Consider the following 19,851-nt stretch of genomic DNA (forward strand, 5'->3'; position numbering starts at 1 on the left):
CACAGAACTGAGCAGCCCAGCACCCCACTCAGCGGCCCCCTTCACCATCACCCTACTCTCTTCACAGATAGGTGCTGTGAAGTCCAGTCACATGTGTGCTGAGTACTGTGCGCCTGGAGAGCTCCTGCCCACGGCATGCATGCCCAGTGGTGTGGGTTCTTGGCAGTGGTAGTAGCAGACCCTTGGCATTTGGGAAGGCTTCCCCTAAACCTTCAGGCATCCTCAGTTCGTAAACATGGCAGTAGTTGTATGCCCAGCTTCCAGGATTGTTCCAGGATTCTGTTTCCTCCAAGAATGACATTTCTCTGGGAATCACATATCTTTTTTTTTTTTGAGACCGAGTCTCATGCTGTCACCCAGGCTGGAGTGCAGTGGCATGATCTCGGCTCACTGCAACCTCTGTCTCCTGGATTCAAGCAATTCTCTTGCCTCTGCTTCCCAAGTAGCTGGGATTACAGGTGGCCACCACCACGCCCAGCTAATTTTTGTATTTTTAGTAGAGATGGGGCTTCACCATGTTGGCCAGGGTGGTCTCGATCTCTTGACATCGTGATCCGCCTGCCTGGCCTCCCAAAGTGCTGGGATTATAGGTATGAGCCACCACGGCAGGCCAAATCATACATCTTCTAGGTAGGTCTTTCAGCTGCAGCTGAATTTTCAACTCTTCTGGAAGCTCCTTCTCTCTCCTAATGGCTGGCTGTTTTCTTTTTCTTCTTCCTTTTTTTTCAGACAGAGTCTTGCTCTGTCACCCAGGCTGGAGTGCAGTGGTGCAACCTTGGCTCACTGCAACCTCCGCCTCCTGGGTTCAAACAATTTTCCTGCCTCAGCCTCCCGAGTAGCTGGAACTGCAGGTGCCCGCCACCACGCCTGGCTAATTTTTGTATTTTTAGTAGAGACAGGGTTTCACTGTGTTGGCCAGGCTGGTCTTGAACTCCTGACTTCAAGTGATCCGCCCGCCTCAGCCTCCCAGAGTGCTGGGATTACAGGCGTGAGCCACCACGCCTGGCCCTGATGGCTGTTTTCCATGCAGAAGTAGTTTTGTTATTTAATGGCCACGCAGTACCCTCCACTACATCCACGAGTGGAAGGAAACACAGCATCGCCCCTGGATGCAGAGCCGCGTGCCTGAGCTCAGCTCTGCCTTCCAGCGCCTGCCTCCCAAGCAGCACCTACAGCCTCAGTGCTGGTCTTCCTGGTCACTCCTCCACTGGTTGAAGTGTAAACGTTACCCATTTGCAGTGTGATGATGCATTTTCAGTGCCCCATATGCTGCTAGTGCAACCTCAGGAGGAATTTCACATCATCCCAGGAGGCCTTCAGGGTCTCTATCACACAGTGTATTGTAGTTCATGAACAGAAAAAAATCACATTCAATCTATCATGTTAGCAAATTGCTTAGTATTTTCCCTGATAACGTGCTATAAAATTCAGATGCCTCCCACATGCTTGCACGTTGTATACACTAGGGCAGTGTTTCTCAACCTATTTCCTTATCGCTGTCTGCCCTGTAGTGAGCCCTTTTTGACTTTATTTCCCCAATCGCCTAGTCCCCCTATGCCATGAAATTTAATACCACTGATGTACTGTGTATCTGTTTATGTGCTGTGGCCCTTTGGAGAGCCACAAACCATTGCAATAGCTAAGGGTGTTTTGTCCCCCAAGAACCAATGTTTGTCCCCCATGGGGCAATATTGTCTTCACTGAGAATGCACACGCTGGTGTATGCAGTACACTCTCAAATACCTAATGGCCCGCTGCCAAATGAGCATTTGAAGGGACACATTGTGAACACTGAGAAAGAAGCAATCACTGGATGCCCCTGGAATCAGGGAAGGCTTTTCTGAGCGGTTGGCAGGGACTGGTGGACAAGATTTGCTGTCTGCAGGCAATGCTGCTATGCTGGCAAATGCTTCAGCACCAGCCTGGGGGAGTGGGGAGTGAGAGCGGATGGGTTTGATTTGTAATCTTTGCCAGTGTTTGCTAATTACATGCTACCAAGATGTTATCACTGAAGGTGGAGTTGGAAGGAGAGGCACTCAGGACTCCCGTGTACCTGAGAGCCAGCTCTAGTGCAGCACTGCCTGGGGGGGAGGTGGGGGGGCCCTGTGAGTTATGGGCTGAGAACAGGGTGCATGCTGTGTATGTGTGGGCCTGTCAGGGGAACATACAGTGGAAGATGAGGGCACTAATGGGGAATCCTGAATGCGAGGCTCACACGTCTATAGGCCACAGTCTTACGTGGTGGGGAGGTGAAAAGGGCTGTAGGTCAATTTACCAAAAATTAGTCATGCCAAAAGCCTCCATGCTGAGTGGCTGTTTGGGGAAAAACTCTCAAATTGTATTTCCTCTGTTCTCACACCACAGCAAACAACACTGAAGACTTCTGTGATCAAAAGCGGGCAGGTGGGTTCCCTACTAGCGAGCAGTGGATGCCAGCTGGGTGTCCTGCAGTTCAGTTCTGACATCCCCTACCGGGAGATAGCTTCAGATCCCACAGGTTGAGGGCTCAGTCCTCAAGGATACCCCTCTTCACCCAGACACTGGTCACAAGTGCAGGCCTCTGGAGCTTCTGATGGAATGTCTTCATGTTGGGGTTCCTAGGACCCCCTCTTTGGGTTTGCTTAATTTGCCGGAATGGCTCAAATAACTCAAGGAAATACTTACTTACATTTACCTGTTTATATTACAAAGAATACAGGTGAAGAGGGGCATAGGGCAAGGTATGGGGGAAGGGGCATGGAGCTTCCATGCCTTCCCTGGGTGCCCCCCACTCCAGGAATCTCCCCGTGTTCAGCCATCGGGAAGTTCTCCAACTCTGTCCTCTTGGGGTTTTATGGAGGCATCAATACATAGGCATGATTGACAATGGCATAGAAAGGTGATTGGACAAAAAGCCCATGATCTAAACCCAGCAAGGCCTGTCTTTTTCTTAGCCTCTGTTTGTGAAGACAAAGGGAATGCTAATTTCTCCCGAATACAAACTATTGAAAATAAAGTTGGTTTTCAGCAGGGACATGGCTCCTGGTGCAGTGGAGGCACATATTTGTACAATTCTCCGATATCAGGACCTCCAGCAAGAGGGACCAGGGTTATCCCAGGCCAGGCAGTGAGAGCCATCAGTGCATCTAAATAGTGACATGTCCAGGGTTAAGGCTGGAGACACAATGGAAATTATCTTAAACATGTTGGGAGTCCCCTGACTCCCAGTCCAGTGCTCAGACTAGAGTCAGAGCACAAAAGATCCCATTTCATCAGATCCTTTGGCAGAGTAAGAGGATGCCTTCCCCAAGCCCTGTGAGGATACGGTCTCCTATTTGACTTTATGGCCATAGATAGACTTGTGCTAAGAATATGAAGAGAGCATTTTGGTGGATATTTTGACAGCTTTGGGGTGAATGTATCAGTTAGCTATTGCTGCAATACTGCTGTGTAACAAACCACCCCAAAACCAGAGGCTTAACATGACAGTAATTTATTCCCATCCATACATTTGTGATTTAGCTGGGGGAGTGGTATGCTGGATGCAACTTTAACTAGTACTTACTGTATTAGCTCATGATAAGGAGTTTTGTAATCCAGTTGTTAAACACAGCCATTAGTAAGAATTAAATTCTATAAGTTTACAAACAAAGAAATTAAAATAGAAGATACTAAATATTCAGACTCCATTGCTTCCTAACTATGCTGCTGTGCTCTGTGCTTGAGGTTGCTTCTGCCCATCGTGTCTCTATGGTGGAAATACTTGAAGGGGGTGCCGCTGTGCAGCTCTTCCCACCTTCGTTCAGTGATGCCATGATAATACCTTGACATTGACCATGGTGAAATTGGTATCTACACCACAGAAATTGCAAATGCTACAAATTGGGGCTTTAAAACAACAACAAAAACAGATAGATGATTGTGAAGCATTTACCCACATACCCCTGACTGGGAGTCGCTGATCTAGACTGGGCACAGTTGGGCTTGCATCCAGGGTGCAGGTCAGTGAGGGTGAGTCTGCTCCGTGTGCCGTCGTTCTCATGGTGATGGTGAAGGAGAAAGAGGACAAGTTCTGATGGCCTAGGTTGGCATGGGCCCACCGTCAGTGGGGTGGGGAGTAATATATTACACCTCTTGTGGAGGGAACTACAAAGTCACATGACACGAGGTGTGGCTGTGGGGCACGTTGAGGCACTGGGAACAGTAATGCAACCTGGGAGAGTGGCTTTGGGGGCTTCTCCTTGAGAGGAAGGCTGTTCCCTTAGTTGGAGTTCAGCTCCTGATCCTTGAGTCCTGGGTCAGCTGCTGGGCAGGGGAGGGGCAGGTGCCAGAGGAGCGCTTGCCCCCCTAGGCCCAGGCCTTCAACCCCCAGCACCTTGCTGCTCTTTCACTGGATGGGCTCAGCTGTGTTGGCACTGCGTCTTTGTCTGCCTGGCTCTCAGCAAATTTGGAGGAGAGGAGACTGCTCTCTGAAAGCGGATTTAAAGGAAGCAGGGCATATTGGCAGAATATTCATTTTATTTATTTTATTATCGTTATTCTCAATTGCCTCATCTATAAAATGGGGACAATAATCCTACATATTTCATAGGGCTATTGGGAGGAGGGAAAGAGATGCTACGCATGTATAAAACTTTTAGCATAGTATCTGGCAAATAAAGTGCCCATGAAATTTTAGCTAGAGACTCTTTTTCTTCAAGAGTGATTCTAAAACACACTGTTTGCCCCCCTTTCCCACTCAACCATCGACTCTCTTCCTAGCCTTAAACTTCGTGTCCAGAACTTTTTCTAATTTTTTATTTTTGGAATTGTGGTTAAAAAAATACATAACATAAAAGTTACCACCTAGTGTCCATCAGTGGATAAAAAATCTGGGGTGTATATATGCAGACAAATACTGTTCAGCTTCAAAAGATAAGGGAATCCTGTCATTTGCAGCAACATGGATGAGGATGACCCTGTAGGGCATTATGTTAGGTGAAATAAGCCAGGCTCAGAAAGACAAGTACCATGTGATCTCACTTAGGTGTGGAATCTAAAAAAGACAAACTCTTACAGGCAGAGAGTTGGATGGTGGTTACCGAAGGCAGGGCAGGTGGCACTGGGGAGATGTCGGCCAAAGGATACAATATTTCACTTAGAAAGGAGGAATAAATTCAAGAGAGCCATTGTACAACATGGTGATTATAGTTAATGTATTGTATACTTCAGAATTGCCAAGAGAATAGATTTTAAGTGTTCTCACCACAAAAAATAAGTATGTGAGGTAATACTTATGTTAATTAGCTTGATTTAGCCATCCTACAATGTACACATGTATCAAAGCATCATATATACCGGCTGGGTGTAGTGGCTCATGCGTGTAATCCAGCACTTTGGGAGGCCCAGACAAGCGGATTTTTTGAGCTCAGGAGTTTGAGACCAGCCTGGGCAACATGGTGAAACCTCATCTCTACAAAAAATACAAAAAATTAGTCAGATGTGGTGGCATGTGCCTGTAGCCCCAGATACTTAGGAGGCTGAGGTGAGAGAGTTGCTTGAGCCTGGGAGGCGGAGGTTGCAGTGAGCCGAGATCTTATCACTGCACTTCAGCCTGGGTGACAGAGTGAGACCCTGTCTCAAAAAAGGAAAAAAAAAAAGGCATCATATATACCATAAATATATACAATTAGTACATTCACATTGTTGTGCAACCAATCTCCAGAACTTTTTCATCTCGAAGAACTGAAATTCTATACTCATTAAATAATAACTTCCCGTTTTCCGCCTGCCCCAACTCCTTCCTAATTTCTGTTTCTATAAATTTGACTATTGAAAGAAGCAAATGCCTGGAGGAGGAAGACTGTAGTTTTCTGATTCTATCGCTGACTTAGAAAAGCCTGAAGTTTGGGGCCTGGGATCTGATTATTCCCCAGTAATTCACAGGTGTAATGTGGGTGTGGGGTCCAGGCCATATGGCTGATGGGAAGTGGGGAAAGTCTGCATCCCTCCAGAAATGAGCCCCAGCACCACATCTCCCAGGCCTCACCCCATGGTTCTTTGTACCCTCCCCTCCTCCCCAGGTACAAGCCTCGAGAGAAGCTGAAGGTGAACTTCGGCACTCCTGAGTTCCTGGCCCCAGAAGTCGTCAACTATGAGTTTGTCTCATTCCCCACAGACATGTGGAGTGTGGGAGTCATCACCTACATGCTGTGAGTGCTTAGCACCCTGGCTCTAAAGTGGGGATGGGGGTCATTTGTCTTCCTTTGGGTAATCTTAGAAGCAAAATTTTGAGCACAAGTAATCTATTTGGGAAGTAACCCCAGGAAACCCCAGTGGAGGAATAGGGTAGTGAGATGGGGAAGGAAAGGAGCCAGGGAAGGGTATGTTATCAAGCCAGTTACCGTATTTACAAGGCAATCGTATTTCCAAGTTATCATTTTAGTAAGTTAATATTGAAAAAATTGAGATGTGCTGATATTATTCCCTGGAACAAAGGTCTAAAGGCCTGTTTCTCGGTGAGGAAGGCCTACTTGGGCTTCAGCAGCTGTATCAAAGTTATGGGTTGAGCTGGGCATGGTGGCTTATGCCTGTAATCGCAGCACTTTGGGAGGCCAAGGTGGGAGGATTGCTTGAGCCAAAGAGTTCAAGACCATCCTGGGCAACATAGGGAGACCCTGTCTCTACCAAAACCAAAAAAAATTAGCTGGGCATGGTGGTGCGTACCTATTGTCCCAGTTACTAGGGAGACTGAGGTGGGAGGATTGCTTGAGCCTGCAGTGAGCCATGATCATGCCATTGCATTCCAGCCTGAGTGACAGAGCAAGACCATGTCTCAAAAAATAATAATAATAATAAAGTTATGGCTTGAGCCATTGCATTTTTTGGTACTGAGACATAAAAGTAATAACTGAAAATAACAAAGGTATTCATGACCCAGGAGTAAGGCCCGATTGTGGGCAACTGGAGTTTCATTCTGCTGGGGAACTCCAGAATCCATCATGGAATACCCCCTAAGAGTTATTTCATCTAGGGGGTATTTATATGCTAACTCTTATCAGTTATTCCTTGTGGACTAATGGAGATGGGGTGGAATTGATTTCCTGATACTTCTGGGTGGGTAAAGCAAGCTTCAGCTGGAGAGAAAGACCTCTAGCAAAGACATGCAGGTGCTTTGGTAAAAATGGAGGTGGATCATGCCTATAATCCTAGCACTTTGGGAGGCTGTGGTGGGAGGATTGCCTGAGCCCAGGAGTTTGAGGCTGCGGTGAGCTATGATTGCACCGTAGCACTCCAGCCTGGGTGACAGAATGAGGCCCTGTTTAAAGACAAAACAAAATAAAAACCCAAATGAGGCTGGAGTGCACCGAAGGGGTAAGGGGGTGGGGGGCAGCGCAGGATACCCTTTGTGGCATCATTGAACCTCTGTGCTCTCTGTTTTCTTCTCTGTCCAGCTGTGGACTTCCCGTAGCTGCTTCCTCAGAGGTAAAGTCATGTTTTACTTCTGGTCTCCTGATTATTGTGTAACTGCTATGCACTGTCCCTGCACTCAGATATGGGAGCTGCACCCAGCTGGGGAAGTTCAGATCCCTAAGGCTGGCCGTCAGGGTGTCCTGATTCTCTACCCTCCCTCAAGCGGGAGCCTAATAAAGCCCATTTTCCTTTGGCTTGGGGCCTGGGTAGCATCTAAATAAGCCTGGCTGTCTCAAGGACATGCAAGGCTGTTTCTATTTCTAAAATTAAATCAATGTGTACTTGATAACTGGGCATACCAAGTTGGGCCCTAATTTTACTCTTTACTTCAGGAATGAGGTGGAAAGAGGTGAGCGCAAGAGGGGACTTACTCCAAAAATTCTTCTTGCCTCCGAATTTTAAATCCTTCTGCTTCCTCCCTTTAATGAACACACTAGACTCCATCCTGTGGAGAAGTAGTGGAGGTGCTTTTCTTTTGAACCCTCTTGGTTCTGGCTAGGTCCACTTGAACTCTGTAAGCTTCTCTATTCTGCCGATGCATGTTGGCAAATGTGGCCTCCACCTACTGATGGTCCTTTCTCTCTTCTATAGACTCAGTGGCTTGTCCTCATTTCTAGGGGAAACAGATGCAGAGACCATGAATTTCATTGTAAACTGTAGCTGGGATTTTGATGCTGACACCTTTGAATGGCTCTCGGAGGAGACCAAGGACTTTGTTTCCCGGTTGCTGGTCAAAGAGAAGAGGTACCTTTCAATTGCTTGTCACTCATGGGCCCTTCTGATGGGGACCCCAGGTTTGGGAGCTGGACAGGACTGCTGACCGTGAAGGTCCTTCTTCCTGTGGACAAACTCCATTCAAGATTTCTTAGTTTGCTACTTCTTTGGAAAAATAAAGGGAACAGAGAAAGGGACAGGAAATCAATGAAACAACAAACAAGTAGGGGCATAAAATATAGTTTTAGAAAGAAGCATATGTAGATTGGTCCTGCAAGTTATCAGTTGTCATAGGCTAAGGTTGAAAAAAAGAACTGAGATATGCAGATGTTATTTCCAGAATAAAGATCTGAATACCTTGTTTCTTGGTGAAAAAGATCTATTTAGGCTTCAACATCTATATCAAAGTCATGGGTCAAGCCATTTGAGTTTTGTGATACTCAGAATAAGGTAATAACTAGACATAACCAAAGGTATTAACAACCCAAGGCTAAGGCCCAAGAGTCTGGGCTCTAAGACAGCTTGTGTTTCCCTGACTTTTACAATTTTGTTTCTTTCTGACTGTGAAAAGTTATGTGAGAGGAAAAAAAATTCTAAGTCAGATGAACAAGTTGCCTTCATACTCTGGAAGGAGAAATGAGCTTCCTTCAAATTTCCTGTTCTTTTGCTTCTTTAAGAGCAATTCCAGGCATAGCTAGCCTTCCTACTGCCCTGCCTCAACTTCTCAGCCCGCTCTGGGAAGTGGTTCCTCCCAGAATCACTGGAATATGTTCCCGCTTATAGAGGTCAGAGAACATTTTGCTGACAACCTTCTGGCACTTTGAAGGAAGGGAATTTTAGACACAAGGAGTTCCCTTTTTGGTACATGGCATGAATCTGCCTAAATGATTAATCCGTTCCACTGACTCAGGCTTCCTACCCAATTGAACAGATTTATGGATGAGAAAAGGCAACTCCAACTAAAAGTCTTAACTGCTCTTTGATTTCACAGCTGCAGAATGAGTGCCACACAATGCCTGAAACACGAGTGGCTGAATAATTTGCCTGCCAAAGCTTCAAGATCCAAAGCTCGTCTCAAATCCCAACTACTGCTGCAGAAATACATAGCTCAAAGAAAATGGAAGGTATTTGGTTTTTCTCTTAGTAAAGGTGGAATTTGTCATCCTAATCTGTCCTTGGAAAAAACTGCAGCTAAGTTTTCTTTTCTTTTCTTTTCTTTTTTTTCTTCTTTTTGGGTTTGTTTTTATAGACAGGGTCTTGCTCTGTTGCCCAGGCTGGAGTATAGTGGCATGATGATGGCTCACTGTAACCTTAAATTCCTGGGTTCAAGCAATCCTCCCACCTCAGCCTCCTAAGTAGCTGGGACTACAGGCATGTACCACCATGCCTTGCTAACTTTTCTATTTTTTGCACAGACAGGGTCTTGTTAAGTTGCCTAGGATGGTCTTGAACTCCTGACCTCAAGCAATCCTCCTGCCTCAGCCTCCCAAAGTGCTGGCATTACAGGCATGAGCCACTGCACCCAGCCTGTAGCCAAGTTTTTACTTACATTTTGATTCTAAACAGAAAGATTATTTGGGGGAAAAATCTCTCTCATGTCAAAAGCTGCTAGCTTGATTTAAAAATGTCACAGAGCAAAAATAACTGGCATAAAACTTACATTTGGTTTGTGCTTATATGGACACTTGAAGTGACAGAATGAAGCTTAAGTGTATGTTCTCAGTGGCAATCACAGTGAAGCTCCTGAACTAACTGCTTAGAGCTTGAGGCCTGATTCTTCCACATTTCAGAAATGGGAGATAAGAAAGGCCTGTTGTAAACAATTCTCTTGTTTACAACAGAATTCTTTAGTACCATGGACATAAAACCTATCTTAAAAGCAGTTGTGATCCAGGGAAGTGGCTTCCAACAATTTAATATGGACTTAGATCCTCACTGGGGATCCAAAAGCATAAACAAAACCCTTTATGTATGGAGCCAGTACACAAGAATACCTATACATGTACACACATACCGGGAAACACACACACACACACACACACACACAACAAAAATTTGACTCAGGCGTGGTAGCCTGCACCTATAGGCCCAGCTATTCGGGAGGCTGAGTAGGGAGGATCACTTGAGTTCAGGAGTTTGAGGCTGCAGTGAACCGTGATCACGCCAGTGTACTCCAGCCTGGGTGACAGAGGGAGACTCCCATCTCTGTTTTTTAAAAAAAATCACATTTTCTCTAACAGAGTATGATGTATTCTGATATTTTCTATTCTGTGCCACTTGGTTTTATTTTTTAAACGCTGTTCACAACCCACCAATTTGATTTCATGACCCACTGCTTGGTTGTGAATCACAATTTGAAAAACACTGTTCTGTCAAAGCATGATGTAGGCTGATAAAAAATAAAAATAAGACACTGTTCTAAGGTGCTCCATTTTTCATGTGAAAAGGGCAGGATAAACCTGGGTAACATAGTGAGACCATATCTTTACAAACAAGACAAAAATTAGCCAGTCGTGGTGGTGGTTGCCTGTAGTCCCAGCTACTTGGGAGGCTGAGGTGGGAGGATTGCTTGAGCCCAGGAGGTAGAGGTTGCAGTGAGCCAAGATCACGCCACTGCACTCCAGCCTGGGCAACAGAGCCAGACCTCATCCCCACCCCCCACCCCCTCCCCAAAAAAAGAAAAAAAAGGGGGCAGGATGATATATCTTCCCACTTCATATTTACTCCCAACATGCCCCTGAAAGTCATGTGACTATTCCATCATTATTTTAGAAACTTGTCTCCCCTTTAGGTTATCAGATTTAAACCAACCCTAGTGGCTGGACTCACTTAAATCCTTTTATTGTTTCTTCATAAAGCCACTGGTCTAAAATACATGCTTTTTCTTTTCTTTTCTTCTCTCCTTGCCTCAAGAAACATTTCTATGTGGTGACTGCTGCCAACAGGTTAAAGAAATTTCCAACTTCTCCCTAATCTTCAACTCTGCTGCTCCAATGGGTCCAGAAATTACTGAGGCCAGTGGTGAAGTGAAGAGATGACTCAAACATTTAAATAATTTGGTTTTTGTATTATTGATTCCACTTATTTTGTAAAAATAGTTATGGCTGCTGCCTTCCTTGTGGATGAAAAGTGGCTGTAAAGAAGCTTCCTAAGAACGTTTTTTTCCTGCCTTGTAAGATCACTACGTGTGAAATGCTCTGTGTACCTTTCAAATATACCTACTTTTGGTGGTAAGTGTAAGGATGCTTTAGGTAGGTACTTTGCATCTGTCAAATTTAAATTCTAAACTCACACTGATTAAAGAACTCAGTAGACTACTTTGCAGGGGCCATATTATTCAGTATTATCTCCTCCAGTACAAAGAATTCCTAGAATTTTGATTTCCTCAGGTGTGAGCTGACATTTTATTGTACTACCCCATTCTTGTGTCAAGCCATGTGGATTTAGGACAGTGATCTTCAAACTTGCTTTAACTTATGCTCCCTTTTGAGAATCAGCATCACTTGAAATGTCAAAATATGTCAACTGTCATAGCCAAATCAGAGAAGTGATCATTTTGAGTGTACTTTTTAAATCTCCACACATCTCCACCTCTCTCCTAATTCTGCCCTGTCTTAACCCCTCTGTGTTGGTTATAAATTTCTGGTCTTGTAAGTCTGGAAGCTGATAGGCAATTTATGAAAGAGATAAGAATGTAATGAGGTTCAGCTTTCTGAGAAACACAGAAATGATACATCCTGAGACGTAAAGGAAAGCTGCTGCTCTTCTGCTGCCTCAGGCTGTAGCACTCTCAGTGTTGTCACTCTACACGTACACTTCCTATATATATGTACAGTTGACCTTTGAACAGGGTTTGAATTGCACAGTCAACTTATACATGGATTTTCTTCCACCTTTGCCACCCCTGAGACAGCAACACCATGCTCTCCTCTTCATCCCACTCTGCAGCCTACTCAACAGGAAGATGATGAAGATGAACACCTTTATGATGATCCACTTTCACTTAATGAATAGTAAACATATGTTCTCCTCCTTATGATTTTAGTAACTTTTCTCTAGCTTACTTTATTGTAAGAATACAGTATATAAGCCAGGTGCGGTGGCTCATGCCCATAATCCCAGCACTTTGGGAGATTGAGGCAGGCAGATCACTTGAGGTCAGGAGTTCAAGACCAGCCTGGCCAACACAGTGAAACCCTGTCTCTACTAAAAATACAAAAATTAGTGGGGCGTGGTGGCAGATGCCTGTAATGTCAGCTACTCAGGAGGCTGAGGCAGGAGAATTGCTTGAACCCAGGAGGCGGAGTTTGCAGTGAGCCAAGATTGCACCACTGCACTCCAGCCTAGGCAACAAAGCAAGACTCCATCTAAAAAAAAAAGAGAATACAGTATAGGTATACACACACACACACACATACACGTATGTGTGTATGGGTGTTAATTGACTGTTTATATTATTGATAGGGTTTCCAGTCAACATTAGGCTATTAGTAGTTAAGTTTTTGGGGAGACAAAAGTTATACTCAGATTTTCGACTGCAAGGGGGTAGGTACTCCTGGCCCTCACATTGTTCAAAGGTCCACTGTACATTTAAACACTTTTCTATATGCATTAGAGTAGCCCTGTCATCCCTTCACTGAAATCATACTGTTCTCAACATGGCAAGCAACTAACACTTTTTTTGTTTTTTTGAGACAGGGTCTCACTCTGTTGCCCAGGCTGCAGTGCAGTGGTGTGATCTTGGCTCACTGCACCCTCCGCCTCCTGGGCTCAGGTGATCATGAGTAGCTGGGACTATAGGTGCCCGCTACTACACCCAGCTAATTTTTGTATTTTTAGTGGAGACAGGGTTTTGCTGTGTTGAGCTCATGCGATCCACCTGCCCCAGCCTCCCAAAGTGCTGGGATTATAGGTGTGAGCCACCACACCAAGCTTCAACATTTACGAACTTGAATACATGTATATTTAGATACTTTATCAACTTGTAAAATGGTTAAAAGGAGTACTTTATTATTAAAAAATACACAATCTTTTAATTTCCTTCCTTCTACATGATTTTTGTGCTATTCCCATTTTTTTCTCAGGTGAGCAGCTTTAGTTTTTTTTTTTTTTTGAGAGAGAGTCTTCCTCTGTCACCCAGGCTGGAGTGCACTGGTGTGTTCTTGGCTCATTGCAACCTCTGCCTCCCAGGTTCAAGTGATCTTGTGCTTCAGCCTCCCAAGTAGCTGGGATTACAGGCGTGTGCTGCCACGCCCAGCTAATTTTTGTATTTTTAGTAGAGATGGGGTTTTGCCATGTTGGCCAGGCTGGTCTCGAACTCCTGACCTCAGGTTATCCACCTGTCTTGGCCTCCCAAAGAGCTGGGAATATAGGCCTGAGCCACGGTGCTCGGCCTCAGGTGAGCAGCTTTAGTCGATGTTGTGAATTTTAGATTTTAATTAGACACGCAACAGTTTCACCACCTTTCAGGATTTTTGTCTCATAACAGAGGCTCTTGTTTTTTGACAGAGAGGTAGGCAGGTGGAGAGGTTATCCTGCTGCTGCAGTTCTCAAGTTGTTACGTTTCCTCTGGAAGGCTAACCCTTGTTGGGAACTAACAGTTTCAGTACCAGCAAGTCTAGGCCTCCTCCAAGTTGGTCAGCTGAAGAATGAACATCAGAAGACACAGCTGCTGGAAGTTGTCCTTTGATGAGACAGTGATAGTGATTTAGTAAAATGTCTTATTTTTTAAATGTCTGTTATCTTTCTTTAAAAGGTTTTTTGAGGGCAGCCTCCAGAAGGAGCTAGAGAGTATATTTTATAGTTCTATTGTGGTTCATACCCTGTTTTGGACTTCAGATTCTGGAGAATGCTATGAAACATCTCCCCAGAAAAAGGTAGTTAATTACCATATCTAGAGCAGCACTGCCCAACAAAAATATACTACAGGCTATACACATAATTAAAACATTTCTAGTAACTTCTCTAACAAAACCCATTGAAAGTCAATTTTAATAATTTATGTAACTTAGTGTATCAAAAATATTTCAATATGTAATCAGTATAAAATTGAGATATTTTACCAGCTACTAGGGAGGCTGAGGCCAGAGAATTGCTTGAACCCAGGAGGTAGAGGTTGCAGTGAGCCAAGATCACACCATTGAACTCCAGCCTGGGCGACCAGAGCAAAACTCCGTCTCAAAAAAAAGAGGTATTTTATATTCTTTTTCTCATACTAAGTCTCCAAAATCTGGTATATTTTACACTTAAAAACACATGTCAAGGCTGGGCATGGTGGCTCACATCTGTAATCCCAGCACTTTCGGAGGCCAAGGTGGGCAGATTGCTGGCCAACATGGTAAAACCCCATCTCTAAAAATACAAAAATTAGCTGGGCGTGGTGGCGCACACCTGTAATCCCAGCTACTTGGGAGGCTAAGGCACAAGAATCACTTAAACAGGAGGCGGGGGTTGCAGTGAGCTGAGATCACACCACTGCACTCCAGCCTGGGTGGAAGAGCAAAACTTTGTCCCCACCCCCCACATACAAAAAAAACCTGTCAATTCAGATGCTAGGTTTTCATCAGACGTACTTAATCTGTATTTAGATTTCTTAAAACTTACTGTGGAAAATGTACTTACATACTCAAGTTGTTTGAAACATAACTCACAGTTTTCCAATAACTGAAGTATCCACTTTTACATGTATTAAAATTAAATTAGAAATTCAGTTCTGCAGTCGCACTAGCCACATTTTAAGTGCTTAATAGCCACATGTGGTTAGTGCATCGATATTGGACTAAGCAGATCTAGAGAGAATCCTGTATCTACCAATTTTAATTTTTTTCCCTTAATGCTGTTATTCCTTACCTAGAGAAACAATTTCCCTCCAAAGTTCCTTTGAGGGGTCTGTTTAGGCCAGGCCCACACAAGTGAGCTATGTGGATTTTAGCATCCTTGATTTGAAATTTGAGGTTTTATGAAGCTTGAGTTTTTCTGGATATTTTTAGTACTTTGCTGGTGTGTACTTAGCTCAAATATTTTATTGCAGCTGTGTTGGGTCAACTATTTCTAATGGGACTTTTCCATTTGCATGTACAGTCACTGGAAACTGCTGGGCAGAGAAACTCTAAAAGGTAGTTGGGGCCCACTTTTTCCACCTGTCAGATTGGTGAAGAATTGGTGAGTGTGTGGGGAAAATGGCATTCTCCCACTTTTGATGGATATGTATCCAAATAAAAGTCATGCCCATGCTTTCATCCAGAAATTTTATTTCTAGAAATTTATCCTTCCGTACTTGAACAATTGTATAGAGATTTATGCAAAATGATGTTTATTATAGCACTGTTGCTAATGGCCCAGTAAAAACAACCAACACATGCCTATTAGTTTGGTTTTAGTTAAATGAATTTTGCCACATCCATATAGTGGAATTCCTCACAGCTGTTATAGATAGATCTAGATATATTGAAAGCCATTTTTTCTTAAAAAAATTATAGAATGTATACATGGTATCATCCCATCTGTGACGAGACATATGCTTGTATGTGCATTAAAAAATTGTAGGATATGCAAGAAACTTAACAGTGGAGTGTGAAAAGTGGGTGATTGGGAGAGGGGGAATTCCACTTTTCATTTATCTTTCTGAACCTTTTGAATCTTTTTTTTTTTTTTTTTTACAATGAGCATGTATTCCTTTTTTTTTTTTTCTTCCAAGATGGAGTCTCACTCTGTTGCCAGGCTGGAGTGCAGTGGCGCAATCTTGGCTTACTGCAACATCTGCCTCCCGAGTTCAAGCGATTCTTCTGCCTCAGCCTCCCAAGTAGCTGGGACTACAGGCATGCACCACCACACCCAGCTAATTTTTGTGTTTTTAGTAGAGACGGGCTTTCACCATGCTGTCCAGGATGGTCTCAATTTCTTGACCTCATGATCTGCCCACCTCGGCCTCCCAAAGTGCTGGGATTACAGGTGTGAGCCACTGCGCCTGGCCCACATGTATTACTTTTATAATTAAAAATTCACAACTCAATGTCAAGTGTGAACCTTGTGTTGACCCTGATTTGAGCAAACAATAAGATATTTTTGAGACATTTAGATTATGAATTTCACATTTGATGATAGAGTTACTATTAATTTTGTGAGGTGTGATATTGGCAATGTGGTTAAATGACTTCAGAGAAAAAGGAAGGTATAGTTAAGTAAGTATGGCAACAAATAATAACTTGGGTCTAGGTGATGTGTATGGGTTTCATTATACTGTCCTCTTTACTGCTGTATTTGAAAACATTCATGACAAAAAAAACGTTTTAATCAGTTAAACCATGAAGAACTGTTAAAGAAGTGAGCTTCCAAAAAGTGTTTATAACAACAGTACTGAAACACACAAATTCACTAACTAGTAAGCATGTGTATTAGTCAAGTTTCTGTAGATGGACAGAACAGGATATATAGAATGCTTCCTGCCTTCGAACATCAGACTTCAAGTTCTTCAGTTTTGGAACTCGGACAGGCTCTCCTTGCTCCTCAGCTTGCAGACAGCCTATTGTGGGACCTTGTGATCATGTAAGTTAATACTTAATAAACTCCCCTTTATATACATATATAAATATGTGTGTGTATATATATATAAATATGTGTGTGTGTGTATATATATAGATATACATATATATATGTATATAAAGGGGAGTTTATTAAGTATTAACTTACATGATCACAAGGTCCCACAATAGGCTGTCTGCAAGCTGAGGAGCAAGGAGAGCCTGTCCGAGTTCCAAAACTGAAGAACTTGAAGTCTGATGTTCGAAGGCAGGAAGCATCCAGCACAGGACAAAGATGTAGGCTGGGAGGCTAGGCCAGTCTCTCCTTTTCACGTTTTACTGCCTGCTTTATATTTGCTGGCAGCTGATTAGATCGTGTCCACCAGAATAAGGGTGGATCTTTCCCAGCCCAGACTCATATGTTAATCTCTTTTGGCAGCACCCTCACAAACACACCCAGGATCAAACTTTGTATCCTTCAATCCAATCAAACTGACACTCAGTATTAACCATCATCACAGCATTCATCACTGGGATTGTAATTGTGTTAGAAAACTGCAGAAAGGCTTCCTAGGAGGGCATTTGGACAAGACTGCTTTAAGGTAATTCCTCCACTCCCCAACTAATTTAAAAAATAACTAAGTACATATTATATTGCAAATTATCAAAATACCATTACTTGCTTTCATGGCATAAAGAAAAAACAGACAATACTACTTATATTTATTCTCATACACTATTTAAACAAGGCTCAGAAATTTTAGATTTATCAGAATCACATCTTAACAGGGTAATTTAAAAGTGAATGTGCCTGATTAACTAAAAATGGATTAAAGACCTAAATGTAAGAGCTAAAACCATTTAACTCTTAGAAGAAAACAGGGGAAAAGCTTCATGACATTGGATTTGGCAATGATTTTTTGGATATGATAGCAAGAGTATGGACCACAGAAGTAAAAATAAATTGGACTATATCAAAATTAAAAGCTTCCATGCATCAAGGGCCATAATCAACAGAGTGAAAAGGCAACCTAAGGAATGGGAGAAAATATTTACCTATCATTTCTGATAAGGGTTAATATCTAGAATATATAAAGAGTTCCTACAACTCAACAACAAAAACCAAACAACCTGATTCAAAAAGGGGCATATTCGCTGTTTGTATATTTTCTTTAAAAAATGTCTATTCAAGTCCATGAAGAGATGCCCAACATCTTTCTCCTAATCATTAGGGAAAAGCAAATCAAAACCACAATGAGATAACACCTCACACCCATTAGGATGGCTACTATTAAAAAAAAAAAGAAAAACTAGAAAATAACAAGTGTTGGCAAAGATGTAGAGAAATTGGAATCCTTATGAACTGTGGGTGGAATGTAATATGGCATACCCTCTATGGCAGTTCCTCAAAAATTTAAAAATAGAGGCCAGGTGTGGTGGCTCACGCCTGTAATCCCAACACTTTGGAAGGCTGAGGAAGGTGGATCATCTGAGGAGTTCGAGACCAGCCTGGCCAACATGGCAAAACCCTGTCTCTACTAAGTAAACTACAGAAATTAATCAGGCGTGGTGGTGGGCACCTGTAATCCCATCTACTTGGGAGGCTGAGGCAGGAGAATTGCTTGAACCTAGGAGGCAGAGTTTGCAGTGGGCTGAGATCGTGCCACCGCACTCCAGCCTGGGCGACAGAATGAGACTCCATCTCAATCAGTCAATCAATAGAATTACCATATGATCCAGCAATCCCATTTCTGAGTGTATACCCAAAAGAATTGAAAGCAGGGTCCTCAAGAGGTATTTGTACACACATGCTCATAGCAGCATTATTCAAATCAACCCAAGTGTCACATTGATGGATGAATAAACAAAATGTGGTATATACAACTGAATATTCAGCTTTAAAAAGGAACTTCTGACACGTTACAACAATGGATAATCTCGAGAACATTATACTAAGTGAAAAAAGCCAGTCACAAATACTATGATTCCACTTACATGAATCCTTAATCAAATTCAGAGAGAGTGAGTACAATGGTGGTTGTCAGGGGATGTGGGGAGGAATGGGGAGTTGTTTAATGGTTAAGTCAGTTTTGCAAGATGAAAAAATTCTGGAGATTGGTTGCAAAACAAAATGACTACATAATACTTAACCATAAACACTTTAAAAAGATTAAGATAGTGTATTTTGTTACATATATTTTACTATAATTTTTAAGTAGGTGAATGTGCTTAACTTTACAAGGTGATAAGTACATTGCTTTTGACTCGAAGCTAGAAATCTAAATCTTGACACCAAGTAACAAATTACATAGCTTCTATTTTTTTGAGATAGTCTCGTCTGTCACCCAGGCTGGAGTGCTGTGGCACAATCTTGGCTCACGGCAACCTCCACCTTCTGGGTTCAAGCAATTCTCGTGCCTCAGCCTCCTGTGTAGCTAGGACTACAGGCGCCTGCCACCATGCCTGGCTAATTTTTTGTATTTTTTAGTAAGATCGGGTTTTGCCATATTGCCCAGGCTGGTCTCGAACTCCTGAGCTTGGGCAATCTGCCTGCCTCAGCCTCCCAAAGTGCTAAGACTACAGGCCTGAGCCATTGTGCTGGGTCTCAAATTACATACCTTCTAAATAAATGAGGAAGATTTATCAATTTTGGATCAAAGCCATAACAAGAGCTATTTAGTGAATGCCTTCTAAATGCTGTGCACTTCACAAATACAATAGTACCTTTAATCCTCACAAGGCAGGTATTTCTATTTTAGCTATTTTTTTTTTTTTTTTTTAAGAGATGGGGTCTCCCTGTATTGCCCAGGCTGGAGTGCAGTGGCTATTCACAGGTGTGATCATAGCATACTTCAGACTTAAACTCTTTGGCTCAAGTGATCCTCCTGCCTTGGCCCCTGAGTAGCTGTGACTGTAGGTGCACACCACTGTGCCCAGCTTTTCTATTTTATAAATAGGAAAACAGGGTCAGAAAGATTTTGGGCTTTTGTTAGGGGAGAAGTGGCAGAGCCAGAATTTAAACCCAAGTGTGTGTGGTTCCAAAGCTCATGTTCATTCCCCAATACCACAGGCCTTGCCAGACATGCTTATGTTGGGACCATTTGATTGTGGTATTTCTTTAGCCTTAGTCTGCTAAAGTTCTAAAACTAAAAAGGGTAGGGGGAAAAAAGAGACATCGCCTTTAGTC

The 19,851-nt window shown here is 43.1% G+C and overlaps 1 protein-coding gene across 1 annotated transcript in view; it reads left to right on the plus strand.

Annotated features, from left to right (window-relative positions):
* Positions 1-11,191, plus strand: part of LOC100604194 (myosin light chain kinase 3) — a 34,265-nt gene extending 23,074 nt beyond the window's left edge. Inside the window, 4 exon segments of the mRNA XM_030795612.1 lie at positions 6,042-6,170; positions 8,023-8,175; positions 9,137-9,269; positions 11,059-11,191. Of these exon segments, the coding sequence (XP_030651472.1) occupies positions 6,042-6,170; positions 8,023-8,175; positions 9,137-9,269; positions 11,059-11,118 (475 nt within the window). The 3' untranslated portion in view covers positions 11,119-11,191.
* Positions 11,192-19,851: the final 8,660 nt, after the last annotated feature.

This window comes from Nomascus leucogenys, chromosome 17 (assembly GCF_006542625.1).
Source record: "Nomascus leucogenys isolate Asia chromosome 17, Asia_NLE_v1, whole genome shotgun sequence".
Lineage (NCBI taxonomy): Eukaryota > Metazoa > Chordata > Mammalia > Primates > Hylobatidae > Nomascus > Nomascus leucogenys.